Source organism: Panicum virgatum, chromosome 6N (genome assembly GCF_016808335.1).
Source record: "Panicum virgatum strain AP13 chromosome 6N, P.virgatum_v5, whole genome shotgun sequence".
Lineage (NCBI taxonomy): Eukaryota > Viridiplantae > Streptophyta > Magnoliopsida > Poales > Poaceae > Panicum > Panicum virgatum.
Window position 1 is genome coordinate 45409253 of NC_053150.1, and position 24130 is coordinate 45433382.

The 24130-nt window shown below is 51.0% G+C and overlaps 5 protein-coding genes across 5 annotated transcripts; 2 read left to right on the forward strand and 3 right to left on the reverse strand.

The window, feature by feature from the left end:
* Nucleotides 1-726: 726 nt before the first annotated feature.
* Nucleotides 727-1551, reverse strand: LOC120678210 (zinc finger protein ZAT2-like). The gene has a single exon (XM_039959359.1). The coding sequence runs from the start codon at nt 1549-1551 to the stop codon at nt 727-729; it is 825 nt and encodes a 274-aa protein (XP_039815293.1).
* A 10697-nt stretch (nt 1552-12248) lies between these two features.
* Nucleotides 12249-13721, forward strand: LOC120678693 (transcription factor BIM1-like). Its single transcript, XM_039959993.1, has 3 exons — nt 12249-12425; nt 12598-12705; nt 13312-13721. Exons 1-3 carry the CDS (start codon nt 12413-12415, stop codon nt 13602-13604), a joined length of 414 nt encoding a protein of 137 aa, XP_039815927.1. The 5' UTR covers nt 12249-12412; the 3' UTR covers nt 13605-13721.
* Nucleotides 13722-13933: 212 nt separating this feature from the next.
* On the forward strand, nt 13934-14848 carry LOC120678694 (DNA-3-methyladenine glycosylase-like). Its single transcript, XM_039959994.1, has 2 exons — nt 13934-14426; nt 14687-14848. Exon 1 carries the CDS (start codon nt 13990-13992, stop codon nt 14314-14316), a length of 327 nt encoding a protein of 108 aa, XP_039815928.1. The 5' UTR covers nt 13934-13989; the 3' UTR covers nt 14317-14426; nt 14687-14848.
* A 2298-nt stretch (nt 14849-17146) lies between these two features.
* Nucleotides 17147-20762, reverse strand: LOC120678691 (phosphatidylinositol 4-kinase gamma 6-like). Its single transcript, XM_039959989.1, has 2 exons — nt 20580-20762; nt 17147-19674 (listed from the first exon to the last, which is right to left on the reverse strand). Exon 2 carries the CDS (start codon nt 19461-19463, stop codon nt 17496-17498), a length of 1968 nt encoding a protein of 655 aa, XP_039815923.1. The 5' UTR covers nt 19464-19674; nt 20580-20762; the 3' UTR covers nt 17147-17495.
* A 2410-nt stretch (nt 20763-23172) lies between these two features.
* On the reverse strand, nt 23173-23997 carry LOC120678211 (zinc finger protein ZAT2-like). The gene has a single exon (XM_039959360.1). It carries the CDS (start codon nt 23995-23997, stop codon nt 23173-23175), a length of 825 nt encoding a protein of 274 aa, XP_039815294.1.
* Between the last annotated feature and the right edge of the window lie 133 nt (nt 23998-24130).

Consider the following 24130-nt stretch of genomic DNA (forward strand, 5'->3'; position numbering starts at 1 on the left):
GAGGTGGTGGGAGGTGAGAGAGGAGTTGTAGCTGGCGGTGGCATGGATACGAAAGGGTCTCTACCGAACGTGCTACAACTAGCTAGCATGCGATGTCGGCGTTTGGTGTTCTATGATTGCGAGGCGTATTGTTTCGCGTCCTATAATTGTAATTCTTTCCATAGCTACATACAAAAAATCAATGGTACATACATGTACTGCTCTTGGACTTATTTTTTTTTAGAGAAAGGACCGAAGTCCCAGCCTTTACTTGAAGGCATGCAAAACAAGGATTCGAGGTTCGAGCCCCGGCCGGTTGGCTCCCATCCCAGCTCTCCTCAACCACACCGAGCTGCAAGCTCGTCTGCATTGACTTGCAGATCTGAAGATACAATGCAAATCAAACTACATTATTGAACAATGACACAGAAATTGCTACATACCATTGCGTCAGGCAAAAAAAAAAACAAGAAGACAAACTCAAGCTATTCCAACATATTATATTACCACACATCAGCTAAAACATGTACACGGATATGTTACAGACATACAGTTAGTACACTGGCGAGTTCAGATTAAGCTACTGGCCTACTAGTCGCCAATTCAGATAGATCAGAAAACTTCCTTTCGGAATCAGCCGCTCCTAGAAAATGTACAGACAAAGCTACCAACATTATACACGTGCACATAGATTACATACGCATATATCAACCTAGCAAGTGGACCATACCACTAGTCCAACAAACTCTAGAACCCAAGCTTCAAATCCAGCGCCGGGTTCACGCTTCCGTCCTCGTCGATCTTCCGTGGCAATGGCGGCATCGTCCCCGGCGGCGGCAGGTTGAGGTCCAGCGTGGTGGACGGTGGCGCCGCTCCTGACGTTGCCAACGTGCTGCAGCTGCTAGGTGCTGCAACCTCCATCCCCTCGTCACAAGCCCTCTCCCAATGGCATCGCTTGTGCCCGCCCAGAGCCTGTCCGGTCGCGAACCCCCGAGCGCAGACGCTGCACTTGTGGCCGTCGCACCTGGGCGGCGGCGCGGCGGCGGTCGTCGTCGGCGAAGAAGTCGGCGTGCTGCAGCTCTCCTTCTTCGCGCTAGACGAGGCAACAAGGGTGCTCTTCTTGCCCTTGCCGACGCCGGGGCGTGCGCCGGCGAGCATGAGCAGGCTGGCGGCGATCTCGCGCTCCTGCACGGTGAACTGGTCCCCCGCGGCCTGGCGGTGCTGGTGCCGGAAGTGCGGCGGTGGCGTGATCCCGCGCCACTGGCGCTCCGGGTGGCAGCGCATGTGGCCGAACAGCGCCTTCCACGACGTGAACTCCTTGCCGCACTCGGTGCACGGCGGCGGGTCCCCCGTTGGCGAGGACCGCACCCTGGCGAACGCGGAGGAGGAGGAGGAGGCGACGCCGTCCGCCCGCGGCCTCCGCGCTTGCAGCGGCCTCGGGGAGAGCGCGCAGGCGAACGGGGGAGGCGGCAGCGCGAGCGCCAGCGTGAGCGTCGTGTCGTGGTGAGGACGATGCGGCGGCGGCGGAGGGCGAGGAGGAGGAGACGCGGCGGGCTGTACCGGAGTGGCCATGGCGAACCTGCAGATCGATCGGGAAGGTTGGAAAATGGAGGTGGGAGTTGCGGATGAGGTGGGTGCATGGCGGCGGATATGTACGGGGCGCGCTCATATCGTGGCGGTTGCCGGCTTGCCGGCGGTTGCTGCGTTTGGAGAGGAGGATGCCTCATGCCTGCGGGCCGCGGTTGCACGTACCTTCGTTCGGCCAAAGATGCCACAAAAATTGCTATGGAGTGTGAGCCATGGAAAGCAAACGCCTGCCCTAGTTCATACTCTTGAACTGACATGTTTTTCTGTGTTTCTGATGAATGCTCATTCGATAATTATCTACTGAACACCCCCTCGACATTTGTGAAAACTGAGCAAGAATTGTTTTTGAAATATAATTGGACGGTTTCCGAAAATGAAAACCATTTCTGAACCTGGTTGGACAGTTTTTGCTGAACGTTTACTGGATAAAGTTTGGTGCCCACGAGCCAAGACACTAGTAGTATTTTTCTTGAAACATTCCACCTACCGAGAGCAATGCCCAGTCTTTTGTTTCGTGGAGCAGCTTGGGTTTTAATTTAAGCCCAAGCTAAGTTGGGCTGGGCCATCGACATACTCCATTCGAGCCAGCGCTCTCCATTTGAGCCCAATTCCCCTCCAAAGAAGAGAGAGAGAGAGAGAGAGAGAGAGAGAGAGAGAGAGAGAGAGAGAGTGCAATCTGTGGTTTGTGCTTGTAGCCAGCCACGCCACTACAGAGCCGCTGCATTTCGTACAGCTACCAAGGGAAAACTACTACACGTACCTGACCTGCTGTAGTGGAGGATCGAGCGTGTGCGCGAGACAGGGCAGGGCAGCTCAGAGCCGTTGCTGCTGGCCCGTGTGCGTTCTTGGCTGCTGCAAGCCACCACGCACCGGATACGGCAGGTCGGTAGCGCCGTAGCGTCGCATCCTCGCCGTGTCCGGTGTACCTTCTACCTGAACGGCAAGAGGATGAGCAGCCCCCCCCCCCCCCACCCCCACCCCCCCCACCCCCAGGCCCCAGCTGAGCCGCCGCGTGCACGTCACATCACCAGTATCCCACCATGCCATTGCCACCAACCCTTTCCACGCGCATCGCTTTTTTTCCTGTGCGAGCCTTGGAGTCCTGACCATGCCCGGCCATCGGCATCCATCCTGGTGACTCGTTTCCCTCCCCTGATCCATACTGAAGAAAAAGCATCGACCAAAGTTGCATGGACTACTCATGGAGCAGCGCAGGATTCGTGGATCTGCACTTGACAATTCCGGCTTCGTTCGGAAACCCTGGCGGCGGCTGGGGATCAAAGTCCAAACCCTATCATGTCTGCGCCGGCGAGCGTTGACATGTGCGTCTACCAATCATGGACCTCAAGGATCTCTGTCGGGCGACAACGGCCAACGGGGGCCGGCTGTCCGAAACGGGTGAAATCAGAACACTGATGGATTGGGTTGCAGTCGTATGATACGCTACAGTGCTGCTAATGCAACTGCAATTGCTAAGAAGGGGGTCTGGCTGGACAGTGGCCACGATCACTGCTGCTGCAGACACACGAGCGGAACAGCAACCCCAAGCCCCACAGGCTGCTGCAGCTGCAGTCGTGAGAGGTCGGCAGCGAGCTCGCGTCACGGCGGGTCGGTAACAGTTGGTTGGCAGTCGGCAGCGCCCGGCGCCGTGGCCCAGCTTGCCCAGGGGACGACTGGTGCCGGCAGCGCCGGCGGCGTCAGCGCGCCCCGGGCACTCACGTGAGAGTCTGGGCCCGCCCAGCCGGACCGGGGCGGGGACGGGTCGCCGCCGGGCTTGGCGTTCTCGTTCTCCCACATGCTGCTGCCGCACGGCCCGCACCCGCACGGCCGCGTTAAGAGAGAGGCCCCGGCGACGGCCAGCCACGGCCACGCGCACGCGGACGACGACGGGAGAGGAGAGGCGTCCCCGCCGGTGGCGCGGGGGAGAAAGCAAAAAGCAAGGCGCTTGGTGGGCTGCGTGGGGCGTGTGGCCCACCAGCGCCCACTTGACACGTCCCCTGCCCGTGGGCCCGACCCGTCTGCACGTGCTCGGTTACTCCAGGTTGGGCCCGCCCAACTTCCAGCTCCGTTTTCCCACCCAGCTCGGTCCAAAGGCCGTGTTTAGATGAACGGCAAAAAAAAAATTACGATGAAATCTTACTAATTTGAAGTACTAAATGAAATCTATTTATAAAACTTTTTATACAGATGAGTTGTAAATTGCGAGATGAATCTAATGATGCTAGTTAATTCATAATTAGTGGATGGTTATTGTAGCATCACTGTTGCAAATTATAGATTAAGTATGCTCATTAGATTCGTCTCGTGATTTACAGTCCATCTATGCAAAAAAATTTATAAATAGACTTCATTTAGTACTCCATGCATATCGTCCAAACATTTGATGTGCTTTTTTTGTGTTTACGGGTTGTGATCTAAACAGGGCCAAAGCCTGCACCAAACGAGTCGCTGTCACGATTTTTTTTTCTTTTGTGCTCGTTGTGACGAGCCGAGACGCGACACGGCAGCGTTCGGCGACGTGGTTCATGCTGCGCCCGGGACGGGACGGAGATCGCCCGTGTCGGGATACCGGCGGAGCCTTTGACGGGCCCGGAGAACCACCTCGCCGCCGGCTGGCCGGCGGGAAGAAAAGAGCAGGGGAATCGGACTAAAAGTTGACGTCAACCTCTCGGAAAACGGACGCGCTGCGACGGGCAGGCAGGTTGACGGCCTGACGGGAGGGGAAGGGAGGGTTCGAGGCCACGTGCGCGGCGCCGCGGCGCCAGGGCAACGTCGTCGCCGTCCGTCCGCCTAACGCCGCGCCGTCCCACCCGACTGACGGCGTCCAAGGCGGACGCCTCGCTCTCGGCTCTCCGGCCTCCGCCTCACGCGCTCGGCGACAAGCGGGGGCGACCGGCCGAGGCGGGGGGACGGGGCCCACCGCACGCGGCCCGGGCCACCGGTCACGCCTAGCGAGGCGACGGGCTCGGAGGGTGGTGCCGTGCGGTGGGGTCCTCGCGTCTCCCCGCGGTGCGCCTCGGGTGGACGGGGAAAAAAAGGAGAAAAGAGTCCCGGCTAGGCTATAGGGGGTCGTGCTGTGTCCGCACGTGACCGGAGCCGCTCGCGACGCCGATGCCTCTCCCTCGCGTGGCCTCGACAGCGACAGCGGCGCGGCCGGGGCCGCCACCCGCCACGACGTGCCGGCGACGCTCGATTCCCCGGACGACGTTTTCTTCAGACATCTTCCGTCCGATTTTCTGGAAGCTGGACTACCTCCACAGCTTGCTGTCTGCAAGAAGGTCACGTGCACGTGCTTACGCCTTCGAAGACGTGGTTTTGGATCACTGGTTCACTGCACGATCGGGGAAAAAGAGGACACGACGCAACAAACCAGCAGACCATTTTTTTATTTTGTAGGATTAACCAGCAGAGCAGTTGGAGTCTTGGAGAGCCACGGGCGCCCGGCTCGCAAACATGCTGCAGAAAGCCAGAAACCTTCCCTTTCCTCGCCGCTTCTTTTGTTGTCGTCCCCCAGCGCGCGCGGGGGCTGCGGGACCCACCGGGCCACCGCGTGTGCGTTGGCCACGTGATCCGCCGGAGGCCGGGACGGCGACGACGACGACGACGTACTCCCCTGCCCGCTGCCCCTCCCCTCCCCCGGGCCCCGCCCGCCCTCACGTGATCCGGCGGCGCGGCGCCAACCGCAGAGGCGCCCGCCACGGCACCACCACTCTCGCGCGCGCCCCCACGCGTCACGGCCACTAGCGCTTTAATTAGGCCCCGTTTAGTTCCCAAAATTTTTCCTACCGTACCCGTTACATCGAATTTTTAGATACATACATGAAGCATTAAATATAGTTGAAAAAAATAACTAATTATACAGTCTGACTGATTTTCACGAGATGAATCTAACGACGTTAAATAATCCATGATTAGACATTAATTGGCAAATAACAACGAAAGTGCTACAGTATCAAAACCCAAACTTTTTCGCGAACTAAACGGGGCCTTAAGCGATCACATGGCCCGCGAGCACGGGGATTAGGGCGGCCTCCGGCATCACGTCACGGGGGCCCCCCAGTTAATCCAATTCCAAACCCTGCCGCGCAAGCAACACAGCGGCGATGACTTTTGCACCCGGCAGGTTAATTTACGGATCCCTAAACCGATTCTTTAAACAAAGGGGAAGGTACAGAATGTCGATCAAGTGGGCGAACCAGTTCTTAATCCGGCCCCGTTTAAATTACTCCGACCCGCGGGCCTTTTCATCCATCCATCCATCCCCGGAATCTTCCTCCGTGTCAGACTGTCAGACTGCCTCCGACACTTTACTAATCAAATCCACCTCTACTTAATCAAATTAATTACAATTAGTTCCTCCAGCAAAAGGACGGGGCTAGCTGCCAGCCTGCCACGTACTAGCTCTGGGAGTGTTTTTCTTTTGTTAAGAGCTCTTTTGTTTACGCCAAGGAGCTGGCATGTCCGGCTTTGGGCGGAGGGCGCGCATGAGACGTACGCCGTGGCGGCATCGAGTGAGTGATCGAATGGTTCATTCCTCTTTGGAGCAAGGAGGATGAACAGGTAGGTAGGTGCCCAAGGGGTCATGTGACTCCATGATTGCAATTTTTACAACGAAGAAAATCGATCGATTTATCCTATATTTCAGGCCAAACCATCTCGCTTGGTCGGTTCAATTTGGCATGTTTTTAATCGCGTCATCTACTGATGAGTTGCTTCAAAGCTCGGAGCGGGGGGCAAAAGTCTCGACGTGATATAAAGAAACGCTATCTAAACAGCATTGTTAAGTGTCTTTAATGATTGGATTGGAAAAGAAAAACTGGGAGAACATGGGAGGATACCGCGAGCGTGATGGAGGGAGGAGGGGTAGATCCAAAGCGAGAGGGGAGCCAGCGTGCATGCACGGGGATATACAAATGGAGAAAGGGGCTTAGCGTAACATGGCCGGGCGATGCGAACAAGGCTACAGGCTGTTGTGTTCCGGGCGAGCCGTGCATACGGATACAGATTACTTGTAAAGTATGGTCGCAGCTAGATCTCTGCAGAAATGATTGGCGCCAGGCACTTTTCTCGCTCTGACATGGGGATACTGTTGTCAGAAGAGCTAGGCCATGTTTAGTTCCCACCCCATAAACCTCGTAAACACAAAAAAAACGTCACATCGAATATTTCGACATATGTATGGAGTACTAAATGAAGTCTATTTACAAAACTTTTTGCATGGATGGGCTGTAAATCGCGAGACGAATCTAATGAGTCTATATAATCCATAATTTGCAACAGTGATGCTACAGTAACCATTCGCTAATTATTGATTAATCATGAATTAATTAGCATCATTAGATTCGTCTCGCGATTTACAACCCATATGTGAAAAAAGTTTTGTAAATAGACTTTATTTAATACTTCAAATTAGCAAGATTCCGTCGCAAAAAAATTTTGTGTTTCATCTAAACACACCCCTAGTACCAAATTGTTAGTGAAGGCCTGAATGCCTGATGAGTGGTGACTGCCACTGCCTACAGGTTACAAGTAGCTGCTCTGATGAGTATATTGGAGATGTGCAGTGCTGAGGCCAAGTAGAGCAGCGTAGAGAAAATATATGCACAAAAATAACAAATATGTCATCAGTGACTCATTATTTTTTTTGAAGGAAAATCAGTGGTTCGTTTGATAACTTTTTTACTCCCTCCGTTCCAAATGATAGGTCGTTTGACTTTTTTGATACCAAGTTTGACCACTCGTCTTATTCAAAAAATTTATGCAAACATAGTCAAAATTAAACCATTCTTCAAGAACTTGTATTAATAAAGCAAGCCACAACAAAAGAAGTGATGTTTTACACAAATTTTTGAATAAGACGAGTGGTCAAATTTGGGGTTGAAAAAGTCAAACGACCTACAATTTGAAACGGAGGGAGTACCTCACAAAATCGCAAAACAATAGTAACTTTCTAGCAGCAAAACACAGTGAGTGATGATTGGTGTGCAGGGAGATTAGCAGTTTAGCACACGGTGCCGCTTGTGAGGGAAACATGGGGTCGGCACTTGTTTACGTTTTCTTAGAGCAAGATTAATAGGATGTGCAGGAGTACATCTTCGCCCACTTGAGCGGGCGTTTCACCAGCCGCCTGCTCCCTTCTCTCTCCTGCTTTCTCTCTTTTCTTGCTCTTAGCTGGGGAACGGGAAGGCCATCACCCATGCGCCCGCGCCACTGCTTTTGCGTAGCCATGCACTAAACAATGCACCGCCACCGGCGACCATGGCCCTGCTCGCCGTCACGAGCCCGTCTTTTCCCGGCCGGCACACGGAGACGGAGATGACGGTGCCTACGCGCCGCGCATGTGCGTATCCCGCCCGCTGGCCGGGCTCGCTTTCGTGTGCAACCACCGCGGCATATGGGGTGCCGCCTGTCGGCCACGAGTCGGGAGGGTGACGGGTAAAGGGCGCCGCGCCAGGCACCAGCTGCCGGCCCCGTCCTGGCTAGCTCGGCAAAGGCGTCGCCTCTCGCCTAGCCTTCGCGAAAAGAACTCGTTGGGTCGGGTTGGCGCGGCACATGACGGTCGTGGATCGGTGCGCATGACAGAAGCGCGGGGGGGGGCTCGATCCTGAATTCCTGATCGCTATAGCTGGAGAGGACGGCCTCCGCCATGGCCGCGATCTCGATCTGTGCCGGCAGCCGGCAGGCACGGGCGGCAACTAGCGCCGGTAGAAGGCGTATGGCCGTATGCGGACGCAGCGCCTCGGCTCGGCACCGGCGGCCGCGTCCGTCCACGGTCGGCGCGGCGCGGGGGCACAGGCGCGGCCGCGCGGAGACCGTCGCACCGGGCCCTGGCGCAGGTGCAGGCATCCCACGCGCGACTGTGGCGGGCACGGGCAGGCACGTGCGGCAGGTGTCACAGTGTCAGCGCCGCACGTGGGTCGTCGGCCCTCCTCAGCCGCAAAGGCTGCGGCGCGGGCCTCCTCTCAGGCCGTGTTTGGTTTGTATCAGTACTAGTAGCACAAAAATTTTGACTATTAATTAGGGTACTAAATAAAGACAATTTATAAAACTAACTCCACAGCTCTGTTCTACTTCGCGAGACGAACCTAATGAGGCATTTAACTGCACGATTAGAGGATGGTTACTGTAGCATCACTGTAGTCAATCATCGATTAATTACTATCATTACACTCATCCGTGAAAACTTTTTATAAATAAATTTCGTTTAGTACTCCGTACATTGAAGATTTTTTTTTCAAGAATGGGTTGCTGGGCCCCAGTCCCAGCCGGCCGCGCACGCGACGCGAGGCGGGCGCCTGCGCCCGTGCGGCCTGTGGTCTCTTGCGCCCAGTTGGGGGGCCATGTCTGCGCACCCGCACGGGGCATTGTCCCCCCTCAACTCGGCGCGGTCCGTGCGGTGCTGCAGGCGGAGGTGACGGCACGTACCCTCCTCGTCGTACGTGGCCGCACACGCACCGTGCGTTCGTGCATGGTGACCGCCTAGGTACGAGGACGCGAGCTGGTTAAACGTTTTTTCGCGTCACAAATGACAGAACCAAATGCATTTGTTTAAACAAAAAGATTTTGACGCTATTTGACTTGGCACTTGGCAGGATTTTTCTGTTGATCACTCGCGCACGATGCTGGTTATTTTTGCTTCTGCACAAGCAGCCCTGCAAAGAAATGCTCAGTAACTCGCGCGTTCCAAAATAATCAAATTTATCTCACAAAAAAGTCACCAGATTCCGCACGGCACCATCACGGGAGTCAAGCGAGCGCGTGTTTCTTTCGTCCCGATGATCAGCTTTATCTCTCCGCTTTTGAAGAAAAAACAGGGGCGGGTCGGGTCATCACGTTTTCGACACGAGTGCACACGAGCGCCACCAGCGGAGAATTAGTCATTTTATAAAGGAAAAAAAGGATTCGAGTTCTCTGACAGATTATCCGCCGTAAAACGAAGCTTCCCAACGGATCGATCAACGCCGGAGTTCATACGAAGAAAAAAAAATCAGCCGTACCAGCGCCGTCCTAATCTAATCCTCGCGGTGTTCTAGTTTCACGAGGTGCGCACGGCACGGCACAGGAAACTAGCACGGCGCGGGTTGTTTGGTCTAGGAGCTAAATTCTAGATTATATCACGTCACAAAATATTAATATTTAAAAGTACTAAATGAAGTTTAATTACAAAATTAATTTCAGAATTTTGAGACTAAAATGCGAGACAAATTTAATGAGTTATGTTAATTCATGTTTAGCGAATAATTACTGTAGCACAAATGTAGCAAATTCTATATTAATTTAGATCATTAGCTTCATCTCGCGAATTAGCACTCATTTGTGTAAAATATTTTATAAACAGATCTTATTTGATAGTTCTAAATAGTAAGATTTTTTTGATGTGACAGAGGCTAAAAAAATTTGCTGAAACCAAACAGCCTCGCATGCGCAGAGGGCGGCGGAGGGTGCTGTCACGTGTCCGTAGGACCAAAGCTCACAAGGTTGCCGTCGACGTCAGCACTGAGTGGGGCGGTAAGAATCTCTTCTCATGGAGGGCTAGTTTAGTTGTGCGTTTTTGAAATGAGAACATATCGAGTGGAAATCACAACTTTGTGAAAAATTATATAAATTACGGCAAAAAATTGTCTAAATTCACCAAAAAATTACATATATAGATTATATGATGATACACAATCTTATAAAATATCTGAAATTTGTTATTTTTATATCTCACAAATAAAGTCGAGTTTGGACATGATATTTTACAAGATTGAGTATCATCATATCATCTACATGTGTGATTGTTTTTGGTGAATTTAAACAACATTTTTGACATGATTTGCACAGGTTTTCACGAAGTTGTGTTTTCCACCCGATATGTTCCCTTTTGAAATAAAATCTTTGCATATTTAAAATTAAATATAGAATAATCATAAAATTAATTACAGAACTCGTTTGTAAACTACGAGATAAATTTATGAAATCTAATTAATATGTTATTAGAACATGTGTACTGTAGTAATTACTGTAATAATTTAGTGACTAATCATAGCATAATTAGGCTCATTAGATTTGTCTCGTAATTTACAAATAAACTATGCAGTTCGGTTTTTATTTTGTATAGATTTAGTAATTCATGCATGTACGATTCTTTTTTGATGTAATAATTTTGGAATTTTGAATTTTGCAACTAAATAAGAGCAAATTCTTAACCCACGGCTGATGCTGTTCACTGCTCACCCGTAGGGTGGATTCGGCGGCGATGGGATGCTGGCGGTCACGCTGCTTGTGATAGCAGGCAAGGCAAAGCGAAGCGAAGCAGAGCAGGCGAGACGCGCGGTTAAAGATGGCAACGGGTAAAATCCGCGCGGATATCAACTTCATAAACCCGTACCCGCGTGTTAAAATCCGCGCGCTGTGCCCGTGCCCGCAACCCGCAATGGGTAGAAAATGATACCCGTACCCGCTATCCGCGGATACCCGCATACCCGCGGGTACGCCCGCATACCCGCAAGTTTTAGAAAATCAAACACAAGCACATTTTAATAGTATGTAAATATTAATATGCACATCTATTTCTCAATATTAATAAATTATAACCTAATAATCAACACGTCAACACCATTTATTTGAGAAAACAAATAAATTTTAGCAAATAAATGAACTAGTCTCATATATAATACATCACAAGAGTCATTATTTACGGATTTGCGGATTCGGGTATCAATTTTTCAAACCCGTTTGAAAATATCCGTTGGGTTTACAGTTGTACCCGCGTCCATATCCGCGGGCACAAACTCAAACCCGTATCCGCGCGCCGTCGGATTTGGTATCCGCGGATACGCGGATATTTAGTACGTCATCCCTACGCGCGGCGCGGATGCCACCAGCGTACTGGGAGGCTAGCAGCCAAGCATTATTGAGGTCGCTGTTGGACAAAGGGAAAAGGAAAGGAGTGGCCCTGCGGAATCTGGCCGGCGGGGGGGCACATGACCGGCCTCGGCGACCACCCCTCCCAGGCTCCCCCCACCTCCGATCTCTATCCACGGGATGCCCGCAATCTTCGGCCTCATGTGCCGCCCGCCTTCTCCACCCCCAACCGTCACGTGACCCCTCTCCCCCTCTCGCCCGCCCTCTGCTCCAGTGCGCCTCCTCAGGCTCCGATCGGTGACCCGCGGCCGCCGCTCCTCCCCTGGCTGCCGGATCGGCTCCGCGTCGCCGTCCGCCGGCATCACATAACATGCTCCCGTTCCCGTCCAAAACCCCGTCCGTTTCTCACCGCCCCACCGCGCGCGCGTGAGCCGGCGACGAGCGGGCGCTCTCGGACAAAGCGCCGAGCGTCCGATCCCTGTCAGCGCCGTCGCGGTCACGCCCCACTAGCGACCGCGATGATTTTAGCGTAATCTAATCTACTACCGTGGCCGCCTGGCCAGGCGGATTAGCGGCGACTCATCCCGTCGGGTTAAAAAAAGAGGAAAAGTTACTGCGCTTCGCGTCAACGCCGCGGTCAACCCACGTCCGGCACGTGCTGGATCCCCACCGCGCCACCCGCCAGCCTCCACCGGCCGCGGTGCCCGTACACCTCAGGCCTCGGCCCCGCGCGCCGCTAACGGCCGTCGCGGTCGGGTAACGCTGCTGTCACGGAGAGGGGGCGTCTCCGCTGCTGGGTGCCTGCCTGGGTGTGCCGCCGTATAAAGCATCCCGCGCGGCACAGGACAGGAGGAAAGGAGAGGCCACGGACAGAGAAGGGAAGGGAGAAGCCTTGGAAGCTGCAGCAGAGATCTCTCCCCTCGCCCTCCCTCTCCCACGCGCCCCGCGGGCTCGAGGTAGACGAAGGCGGAGCCGAGCTGCCGAGGTGTAATGCGTGGTTATGGGGCTGCAAGGTAAAATCCCGCTCGCGCCATTGCTCGACCTGCTTTTCCTTCGTTTAGTCTCGTGCTTCGGATTCGAATTCTCGGTTTCCATGGGCGGGAGATGGATCGGGTGATCCTCCTCGAGTTTGGTTTCATGCTTCCTGACGGCGAGAGGTTGCTGCTGGGGGGCTTGCGAATGCAGGGGATAAGGCGACGCACGACTTCCTCACGCTCTACAGCGCCGCCAAGGACTCCGCCCTGCCGCTGCTGCCGGAATCCAAGCCGCCTCCGCCGCCGCCCGCTCATCAAGGTGCGTGCGCTTCAGCATCTCTCTCCTCTGTCTCTGGGTGATGGATCACAATTCAGACGCTCGCGCGGCGAATCCTTCCAAGGTTTTGCCGAATTCGGTAATTCTACTAGTACACGATAGGCTGGGTCTGAAAACTGTCAGATGCTATTTGCTATAGTATGTTTGTACGAATTAACCTTCGAAATTACCTTTTTGATGATTTTAGTTTTACGTTGCGTGGACAGCGTGGTTTGAGAAAAGTAGACAACGACGTCGACAGATTAACGGACCAAAGAAATGATCACGTGCACCTAGCTAAGGAGTAGTGGTGGATGCAAAGAGCCGTGCACGACCTTTTCTGCGCTCCTGGCAATCCGTCCATATTCTATTTCAATTTTCAAAGTTTGCAAAATTTGAAAGGGTTCGGTGTAGCATTCTCGCAGTTTTCGTGCCCCAGTCATCAGGTTTCTATGGGTTCTTTTGTTGTTTCGATCTTTTTTTGCATGCTTTTTAATTTTTATACGTCGTGCCGGAATGATTTCTCCGTGTTTTGCGGTGATTACGAATTTGCTGGTTTTTTCTCGGCTTTGTTCTGAACTGAAACCACAGCCGGTGCGCGTCGCGCAGGTTTCTTCCTCAAGACGCACGACTTCCTGCAGCCGCTGGAGCGGTCGTCGTCGCAGTCGCCGCCGCCGTCGCGACCCGCCGCGGAGAAGCCGCTCCGCCAGCACGCGCTTCCCGGCGGCATCGGCACCTTCAGCATCGGCCGCGCCGCCGCGGCGGACCAGCCCGGCGCCGCCGTCAAGCAGGAGCAGCCGCCCTTCGCCGTCTGGGGCCAGCCGGACCCTCGAGGTACGCCACGCACCACGCGCGCTCTCGTTTTCCTTTCGCCGCTCCGGCTACGGTTGGTGGCGGCTTGACGCCGACGCGTAGCTCGCCGCAGGCGTGAGTCGCGTGGCACGCGGCCGCGAAGGTGCGTGCGTGCCGAGGCGGTGGAGCTTTTCTAGGGTGGGCGACGCTATAGTTCGTGGACTCGTAGGTCTGATTGGCGCGGGATCCATGGACCCGGGCCGGACCCGTAGGCTAGGCCTTGTGGGCCTACTACGGGCCAGGACATCTCGTGGGCCTTTACCGGACACTGAGGGGTGTTTTGGAACGGAGACTTAAAAAAAGTCCCAAGAACTATTTAGTATTTAGAAGTATTAAATAAATGTTAATTATAAAACTAACTGCAGAACCCTGGGGTTAAACTGCAAAAATGATTTCTCCCTGAACTGTTTAAAAAAACTTCTAATAAACGAGGCCATGCATGAGAGACAAATGCAAATTCCATGGGTGCAGGTGGCCAAGGAATTCGGGTCGTTCAGCGGGTACATGTGGGGGCACGTGAACCACCGGCCGGTGGTGGGCAAGTACCGGCACCACAAGTACATCCCGTTCCGGACGCCCAAGTCGGAGGCGGTGAGCAAGGACCTCGTCCGCCGGGGCTTCCGCCTCGTCGGCCCCGTCATCGTCTACTCCTTCATGCAGGCCGCCGGCATGGCCATCGACCACCTCGTCGACTGCTTCCGCTTCCCGGAGTGCGTCCGCCTCGCCGAGCGGTCCTGGGGCATCACCAACATCGCCGCGTAGCCGCCGGCCGGCCGGTCGTCGGCGGCGTGCTCGCTCGCTCGCTCGGCGCTCCAATTTTTTTTTACACCTTCTTCTGGTGTCATTTTCTTGAAGTGTGTGTGAAATGTAGAGTAGTACTCCCTCCGTTCGGAAATGATCTACATATTTTGACTAGAGAAAGTCAAACTTTATAAACTTTGACTAATAATTAGTTAAATTATATGTATAATTAGTTTATAAAATTTATGTCAATACATATGTATTCAAAGAGGTTTTGAGATGACATTGAGTTATTCGTAATTGACATTATATTCTAAGAGTGATTAATAAGTCAAACTTTACTTCGAATGACTTTCTCTAGTCAAAATATGTAGATCATTTCCGAACGGAGGGAGTAAATGCTAAGTTATGATGTAATAATTTTATTTTCTCTTTAAACTTGAAAAGTTCTCCAGTAGTAGTACTGAAATAGGGGCTGCAACAGGCTTGTGTAACAATAAGGTTTTTTTCTAAGATTTTTTTACCAAATATTAATTCAGGTTGTTGAGCTTAACGGGTCTTCTTTATAATTATTTAACTAGTAAAAATCTAGTTTACACTTTTAAACTATCATAAAAGTCTGATTTTTAACCTCTGACCATAAAACCGAATAACAAAGACCATCCAACTATCGAAACTTGTTAAATTTGAACTTTAGGATGGTTCAAAGGTGGTTTTTATTTTATAAAATAAAAAAATCAAATTTAAAATAAAAACTATAAGTAATTTATTTTAAATTATAAAAATATGAAACTAGTACTAAATTTTTTTGAAAATGTAACCCATCTATTGGCACATTAATTCTCGGTTATTCAGATTCAATTTTTAAATTTCCTAGTGTTTTTTTTCTTGTAGTTATTTGCTTTATAGAGCGACAGAACAAAATCGAAACTGGTTCCTCATCGACGAAGGGGATGAGTTGTCTGATTCATCAGGTCCAATGGAGACCAATGCGAGCAGCGCTTGTCTTCCAACATCAATCTCAATTTCTCACCATATACATATGTAGATGTTGCCTCGCAGTGCAGATTACCAAGGATACTCGGTTTGAATTTCTTCTTGTTGATTTCAATTGATAAATGGCTGGGCCAGCAAGCACAGCAAGGTTTTATTTCAAAAAAAAAACACAGCAACGTGAGGAGGGCCAGCAATGGAGGCGGTCAGGTGGAGCAGATGAGAGCAAGGCGACCAGACGGTGTTGCCGCGGAGCTGGGGGCTCCGGCGGACGGTTGCGAGCGCGGCACCAGAGGCAGCGGCGCGGGCGGGGCCGACGGTGCAATCTCCACCACTGCTGGTAAGTTCTGTTGACGGGTGGTGGCGTCGGATGTACGGCGATGGGATTCGCGGTGTTCGCCGGCGGCGGAGGCGCAGAGCGGCCTCGCCGGCCGCCGCCCTAGATATTTTTCAAACAGACCCAATTGGATCGCGATTATTTATATTTTACATAAATCCCCCTAATTTGGAAAATATCGGATCTATATTTTGCAAAAAAATAAAATAAAATTTACAAATGAGACCTTCCCTGTCTTCCCCTGCTTCCGACGCCGTCGCCGACGGCCACCGTCCGTGGCAGCTCAAAACCCTAGCAGCGCAAGCTTTTCGCTCTCCCTGTTCAAAGGAGATCGAGGTGATTCCCGGCCGGCTCCGGCAGCACGGGCGCCGGAAGCAAGCACGCGATTCAACTGCTCCGATGTAGGGGACCACCCATCGCCGGTGCGCTCGCGGCTCGAGGGACGAGACTCGATTGCGTCGAGCCGGCGGCCATGGGATGGCAAAGCGGGAGCAACGAGCGTGCTGGGTGCCAAGAGATGCTGCAGATTCTGAATTTCTGATGCAATTGGAAACAACTCAGGAAATATGCAAGTTGCTAAAAAGAAAAAAGAAAAAAGACGAAATCCTGACGAACTAGATGATTGATTTCACAAACTGAATCTCTTCTGTAATGTAGGCAATGAAGGCTGTCCACAATCAACATCAGTCATCTGGTAAGGGGGCAACACATCGGTGATCGGATGCAGCTCATGTGCTTCCAATGGATCCTTCCTTTGAACCTCACGCCGGTTGTGCAAATTCAGGTTCTTGAAGGACTCCATTTCTCCAACGCATTTGATGAGCATATAGGTGAATTGCTTGTTTCTCTGAAGATCTCGATTAGGTTCAGTTCTCTACTTACATATAATTACGCAGCAATTTACGTTCAAAACTTATTTTGATGCAGCAGGAGGAGGAGATGATGGCACATTGTTACCTTATGGACATGAAAACTGAAAACAATACCCATCTGAACAGATCCTGTAAAAATGATGGCAAACTATATCTAATCAGTAACGAAAAAGAGGAAAAGGAACTCGAATAGAGCAGTGATAGCATGTTACGAGATTTTGCAGAAAACAAAACAAATAGAATCAGGGCTCAAAAAGAACAGAATGCAAACAGCAGAACAGAAGAAAATTTACATTCAGAAACCTGAGGGCGTTGTGAAGACACTGCACTACTGCAGCAAAATGCAAAACATTATAAGTAAACACTTTGCGAGAGATGCCGTGAGATACATCAGGCAATGCAATGCTAGTGCCGAGTACAATAGAAGAAAACTGCTTTTAAATAAACAAGATGAAGTATGCTTCTGAAGCTACGAGTGGAAACAAGGCTACAAGATATTGCGAATACAGAGTTACAGATGAACACAGGGATGAGTGCTGATGTATGTCATTGATATGTTTCAAAGCAAGTTCAGCATCATTCTTCAGTCAATGTGCCTGCACAAGCCACAGAAAACAGATAGAGACGATATATATGTATGTACACAGTATTATCTAAATGCCATTTTATGATAACTGTCCACAATACTTAGAATGGCAATGACAAAGAACTGAGCATGCCATCAGTCCATCACACTCCCTCATAAAGGCACATATCATGTCCAATGTAACCAGACATACATACAGAAATAAAAATGCACCACCCATAAGTTATACCTATGCACAGACGCCACAGTATTTTGCTGGAAACACAAATATCTGACACGGCCTTATTCTCAATACACCTATCAGTAGGCCAGCACTACGACCGGTAGTTGACACCTTGGTCGAACACACCGGCTGCTGCATACCCCAGTTATGGCCTATGTTACCTTCGAAGCATACCTCTGTTGTCAAAAGTCAAAACTGGCAAGAGGTGCCCATCCTCTGCGTCATCCATGGGCTGCAGGCTGCAGTTTGCTTCCTCTCATGGAACATGCTTGGGAGCAACTCCTGAAACTTTTCAAGGAATGCACTCCATTCAATGGCATTCAAGTCTGATAGCTTCACAAAACTTGAGCTGGGAGGTAGCATCTCGTTGGCGCTCCAACCTGCAGACTGGTACTCGCTATGATAGCCACTATAATAGTCCGTTCTAGCACTCACCCTACTCTTTGGAACACTGTTGCGGCACTTGTTGTTTCCACTAAAGCAAAGCCCCTTCAAAAAGACCGGCAATTTTGAGTTGGAATGAGAACATTTAGGAACTGGACTGGTGCAAGCGTCGACATCATCCTGGCTCACCTCGTTACTTTCATCCTCCTCGATGTCCTCATTTCCCTCCGTTAATTTTGAAAGTGGGTTCCTACAACTTACCCCGATAGACCCATACTTGCTGAAAAATGATGCTTCATATGTAGCTGCATCATCTCCTGAGTCAAGATCGAACTGGGTGAAGTCTGCATCACAATCATCATCATCGTCATCTTCTTCAAAGTCAGCTTCTGGTAGAAGTAATTCTCTTTCCTTAACCCAGTTCCTTGCTTCCATACACAGAACTTCAAGCATACTAGGCTCCTCTTCTTTCCCAGTGAACTGCCTGCTCATCATGTCCCCTATCTCAGACAAGCAGAGGCCATAAGCTGCAGCTTCCTTAAGAAATGTTGTCGAGAGGACCAGCACCCTAAGACTTGCCTCATGAATCATGGGCAGCTCCATTCGAAGCATTTCAGCATCCTTTATAGGGTCCAGATTTCTGATGTACTCAAGTTCTTCCTCGGAGAGAGGAATAGATGCCTGTGGCCAGTGAATCCACTCAAAGTAAGGATCTTCCAGAGTTTCTGGAAGACAGAGACCATGATCAATGGGAATGAGTTCTACCCGTGCTCCAAACCGACCAGATTCACTGTCAAGCTTCCTGACTAGAAGATTTCCACCATGTCTATCGGTGTTGAAGATTCTGATATCAAGTATGCCAATCCTGTGAATGCAAGAGACAGGAAAGCTTGATGTTCCATGGTCACTGGCGTCATAGTCATGTGGAATGAACTGCTGCAATGAGGCAATCTTGCTATGAGCCTGTGATTTATTCTTAGTGGTCTTATTTTTGCAGTTAACATCTTCATTCACATTAAACACACTGTGGGTAACTTTGACTAACATAGTAAGAGGAACGTTTGCGAAATTCTTGTGATCAAGGAGGTATGCAGCAACCTCTCGGAACCCTGTCTCACCAACCCGTACTGATCTTTTGAGGCCTGGTTGCCCAAGAGTCTTCCCCACAAAACCTTTAGGATTATTTGGAGCAAAAGGTTCCTCGTCAGTAGGTTTAACAATTGCAACACGTTGGCCCAAGATATCCCCAAAATAGTAGGCACCTCCCATCCCACCAGTAACAGCTACTGGATCAACACCATTGGTAATTCCCCTGATGATATCCTTAACCAACTGTTTCATTGCAGCAGAAGGGCTTGAGCAGCCAAGGATTTCAATAACTTTACTTCGATCACGCTGCTGACCTTCCCCTTTGGGAGAGAGGCAAGGTGTGGAGCAGCTTCTATGCATGTGATTTCTGGTGAGCAACAATGGCGAGTCATTAAGAACGTAGCTGAGATCATTGTTCAAAACTTGATCACCAAATGTCAGTGAGCTCTCTTCAGTGGATACATTAAGGGCTATCTGCATCTTCTTTTTTACGGTGTGTGCATTTTCTCCTGGCTCTAGTTCAATGCCCAGAACAGAACCATTGTCAGTTTGAACAAACACACGCTTCCAGCTAAGGGACCTCCCCTCAGTTATGTTCTTCGAGGGGTAATCATTGCTCAAACTGTGATCCAGAACTGCAACAGCCATCTGTGTCTTAACAGGACTGTCAGTGTTCCAAGGCATATATTGCTGGTAATAGCTGCTACCTCCTCTCTTGTTCCCGGGCAACCACTAGTTGAGCTGGCAATAAGAGGGAGAGTAAACCGAGTTTTCCAACTTATGGCAGTCGGATAAATTTCTAACTACTGATGGCTTAGCATGTCCAAGTGCACATTAAGCTGCTGTGACATCTAATACTGAGTGCTAGTCATTACACATCTAACTGGCATAGATCCTGAAAACAAAATAAAAACAAAAGCTCAGTGACTTGCACAGTTCACGATTATTTCACCATGTCTATATAAAAATGAGTAAGGAAAAGGCAGGACCAACCAATTAGGAGAAAATTAACAAGATCCCCATGTGCTCAATCAAGACTATAGTACATAATAAGCAGATTAAAGTAATTGTAAACCCAGCGCTAGAAATGGCTAATCAGTGCCTTTTTGTTTTTTTTCCTTCAAACATAAGGATATTATTGAGTATATGCTGGTCTCATAATATGAGGAGAGACGAAATAGGCACTTTCCATTGTATTTAGTACATAATATTGCTTAAGCAGAAACCCAACACAAACATTCAGAAGACAAAAAAATAAAATGAAAGTGTCTTTAAAAAACAAAAAACTGAAACCGGGTGTATCTGCTTGTTTGGAATGGTACAATCCAGAATTCAAACTAAGCCACAAGATTCAATTTGTATTAATTCATTTGTTAATCTTACACGCAGGAGGCAATCGAGTAATGAGCTCTGTAGCATTTCCATGGCTTCTCCCAAGTTCATTGGTAACCAATTATAGGCATAGCAATCAAATATACGCCATTTTGCTGTCAAAAACTTACGCCGCCCTCTGCAGCTTGCATCAATGTTTCCTATGCAACGGCAATGTTCAAAAGTCCTGCTCATTTCATCACCCCCCCCCCCCCCCCGCAAATTCCCAGCAACGAGCTAAAAAAGTACTGCTCGATCGCATTATTATTCACAAACATAATAAAATTCTCCGCATCCTCCAAACCCAAAATTTGGGAGGAGATTAAAAGTCAGGGCTGAATCAAATCACTAGCCAGGCGCAATGCGCCCCTCCACCGCAATCAGAGCAGCACACTGGCATTGACACCAAGGGGGGGCATCGGAACTCACCGTTCAGTCCGGCCGGAGCGCGCGGGGGGTGGCGGCAATGAGGGAGGAGCAGCTTGTTTCCGGCGGGGGCCGGGAAGGAGACCCACGAGCGGCCGCGGCCTCACCGCCGCCGAGCCGACGGCCGAGATTGGCCGGCGCCGTCCCCAGTTACAGGCCCAACTCGCCGTCCACCCAGGGGACGGTTCAAACTCATAACCGTGGTTAAAAAGAGAGGCGAGGCGCCCGCGGCCGGCAGCCTCTTATAGCCCCCGCTGCCGCCCCTCGCTGGTCCCTCTCGGGGGAGCAGTTGCAGCTGGCGACGGCATCCTTTTAGCCATGGCCGAGAATAGTCTCCGTGCAATTTTTGGCGCGGTCTTAGCTGGAAGATACGATCTTTTCTTCTTTAGATTAGAAAAACAAGCTCGTGCGCAATGCTTATCCGGAGATACAGCTATTTTTAGTGCATGTCTCGGGCAAGTGAATCCATCCAACTGTGGCGTAATACTCCAATGGAAGTTTGGTGATTCAATACAAGCCCATGGAAAGAGAGTTCCTTAGACATGGTTCATGAGAAATACCATTCGAGCAAAAAAACAATTGCTAGATCATCGTCATTAGCAGTCGTATGTTCCAAATTAAATTAACTTACTGGGCGTTGTGCAAGCAGACAACAACCGCCAGTTGCTTCTGAACCTGGTTTTCTTGCATTTTACGCCGAAAGGCAAGCGAACACGACGAGTCGACCGAGCGTCTGCAGCCAGAACTTTTATTTCTACTTTCAACGTTAATTAGGTAAGTCTTAGCAGTGGAGTTTCATGAGAGTTTTGTGAGCATTTAAATTTGCTGATGTGGCGGAATGTGAGAGGACTTTCATATCCATAAAATTCATCCGGCTCAGTTACTTAATTTTTGCTCTAGGTAACCATATGATGAAGCTATACATTGAGACCGGCCTTAGCTAACAGAAAACTAAGACCTTACATGACCTAATCTAGATATGCAAGATCTGTTTTAGTTGCAATAGCTGCAGATACATTTACCCGAGTAACTTTTTTAATAAAAAAATAATCCAGCCTCTATATCCACTTGTGGAATATACCAAAAGTTACAACGGTTTTTAGACTCTAAATCTTAAATAAGAGATTTTACAAATACAAGAAAAAAACTATAAAACAAAAAAGAAAGATAGAACAGTTAGTTTCATTCTTCTTCATTCCCGGTTCAACCATGCAATATCTTCACATAGCATCAATCCATCATATCTCTCATCTACTTAGAAACTTCATGTCCAAATCATCTATTACTTGCCATGTTCATATAAACCTCGTCTACGCACGGGGTGTGAGGAAATATTGACACGCCTCGAGGAAAGGAAGGGCAGAGGTGTCATCGATGCCGATGAAGAATTTCTTCAAACGGTTTTCATAACATGTCTGCACTGATGGTCGAACACAATGAGGCCGTCGCCCTACATGCCACCGGCCAGACTCTCGAGCAACCAACCACCAGGTCCCTCCATGCCGGCTGTCCGCCTTCGGGTCGATGTTTAGCACCCCATCCGCGAGCATTTGTCGTCCCCCATCTGCTGTCGCGCCGGCTCCCAGGGCGAGAACGGATCTAGCCTCACCAGCCCTAGATTTGGTGCCGCCTCCCTCGGGAAGGGGGCACTTCGATCCAGAGGAGCAGGCATGGCGCTAGGAGGGGGTAGCGACGGTGCGATGAAGGTGGGAGAACCCGCAAACAAAGGAGTACCGCCACAAGCGGTGTGCGGATCTGGTTTCTAGCTGCTGACACGTAGGAACAGCCGCACCCACCAGAGCCCGCCTAGACATGAGTGTCTTCTTGGTTCATGAGGAAGAATGGGGGAGGGGGGCACTCCGGCAGCGGCGAGGTGGTGGGAGGTGAGAGAGGAGTTGTAGCTGGCGGTGGCATGGATACGAAAGGGTCTCTACCGAACGTGCTACAACTAGCTAGCATGCGATGTCGGCGTTTGGTGTTCTATGATTGCGAGGCGTATTGTTTCGCGTCCTATAATTGTAATTCTTTCCATAGCTACATACAAAAAATCAATGGTACATACATGTACTGCTCTTGGACTTATTTTTTTTTAGAGAAAGGACCGAAGTCCCAGCCTTTACTTGAAGGCATGCAAAACAAGGATTCGAGGTTCGAGCCCCGGCCGGTTGGCTCCCATCCCAGCTCTCCTCAACCACACCGAGCTGCAAGCTCGTCTGCATTGACTTGCAGATCTGAAGATACAATGCAAATCAAACTACATTATTGAACAATGACACAGAAATTGCTACATACCATTGCGTCAGGCAAAAAAAAAAACAAGAAGACAAACTCAAGCTATTCCAACATATTATATTACCACACATCAGCTAAAACATGTACACGGATATGTTACAGACATACAGTTAGTACACTGGCGAGTTCAGATTAAGCTACTGGCCTACTAGTCGCCAATTCAGATAGATCAGAAAACTTCCTTTCGGAATCAGCCGCTCCTAGAAAATGTACAGACAAAGCTACCAACATTATACACGTGCACATAGATTACATACGCATATATCAACCTAGCAAGTGGACCATACCACTAGTCCAACAAACTCTAGAACCCAAGCTTCAAATCCAGCGCCGGGTTCACGCTTCCGTCCTCGTCGATCTTCCGTGGCAATGGCGGCATCGTCCCCGGCGGCGGCAGGTTGAGGTCCAGCGTGGTGGACGGTGGCGCCGCTCCTGACGTTGCCAACGTGCTGCAGCTGCTAGGTGCTGCAACCTCCATCCCCTCGTCACAAGCCCTCTCCCAATGGCATCGCTTGTGCCCGCCCAGAGCCTGTCCGGTCGCGAACCCCCGAGCGCAGACGCTGCACTTGTGGCCGTCGCACCTGGGCGGCGGCGCGGCGGCGGTCGTCGTCGGCGAAGAAGTCGGCGTGCTGCAGCTCTCCTTCTTCGCGCTAGACGAGGCAACAAGGGTGCTCTTCTTGCCCTTGCCGACGCCGGGGCGTGCGCCGGCGAGCATGAGCAGGCTGGCGGCGATCTCGCGCTCCTGCACGGTGAACTGGTCCCCCGCGGCCTGGCGGTGCTGGTGCCGGAAGTGCGGCGGTGGCGTGATCCCGCGCCACTGGCGCTCCGGGTGGCAGCGCATGTGGCCGAACAGCGCCTTCCACGACGTGAACTCCTTGCCGCACTCGGTGCACGGCGGCGGGTCCCCCGTTGGCGAGGACCGCACCCTGGCGAACGCGGAGGAGGAGGAGGAGGCGACGCCGTCCGCCCGCGGCCTCCGCGCTTGCAGCGGCCTCGGGGAGAGCGCGCAGGCGAACGGGGGAGGCGGCAGCGCGAGCGCCAGCGTGAGCGTCGTGTCGTGGTGAGGACGATGCGGCGGCGGCGGAGGGCGAGGAGGAGGAGACGCGGCGGGCTGTACCGGAGTGGCCATGGCGAACCTGCAGATCGATCGGGAAGGTTGGAAAATGGAGGTGGGAGTTGCGGATGAGGTGGGTGCATGGCGGCGGATATGTACGGGGCGCGCTCATATCGTGGCGGTTGCCGGCTTGCCGGCGGTTGCTGCG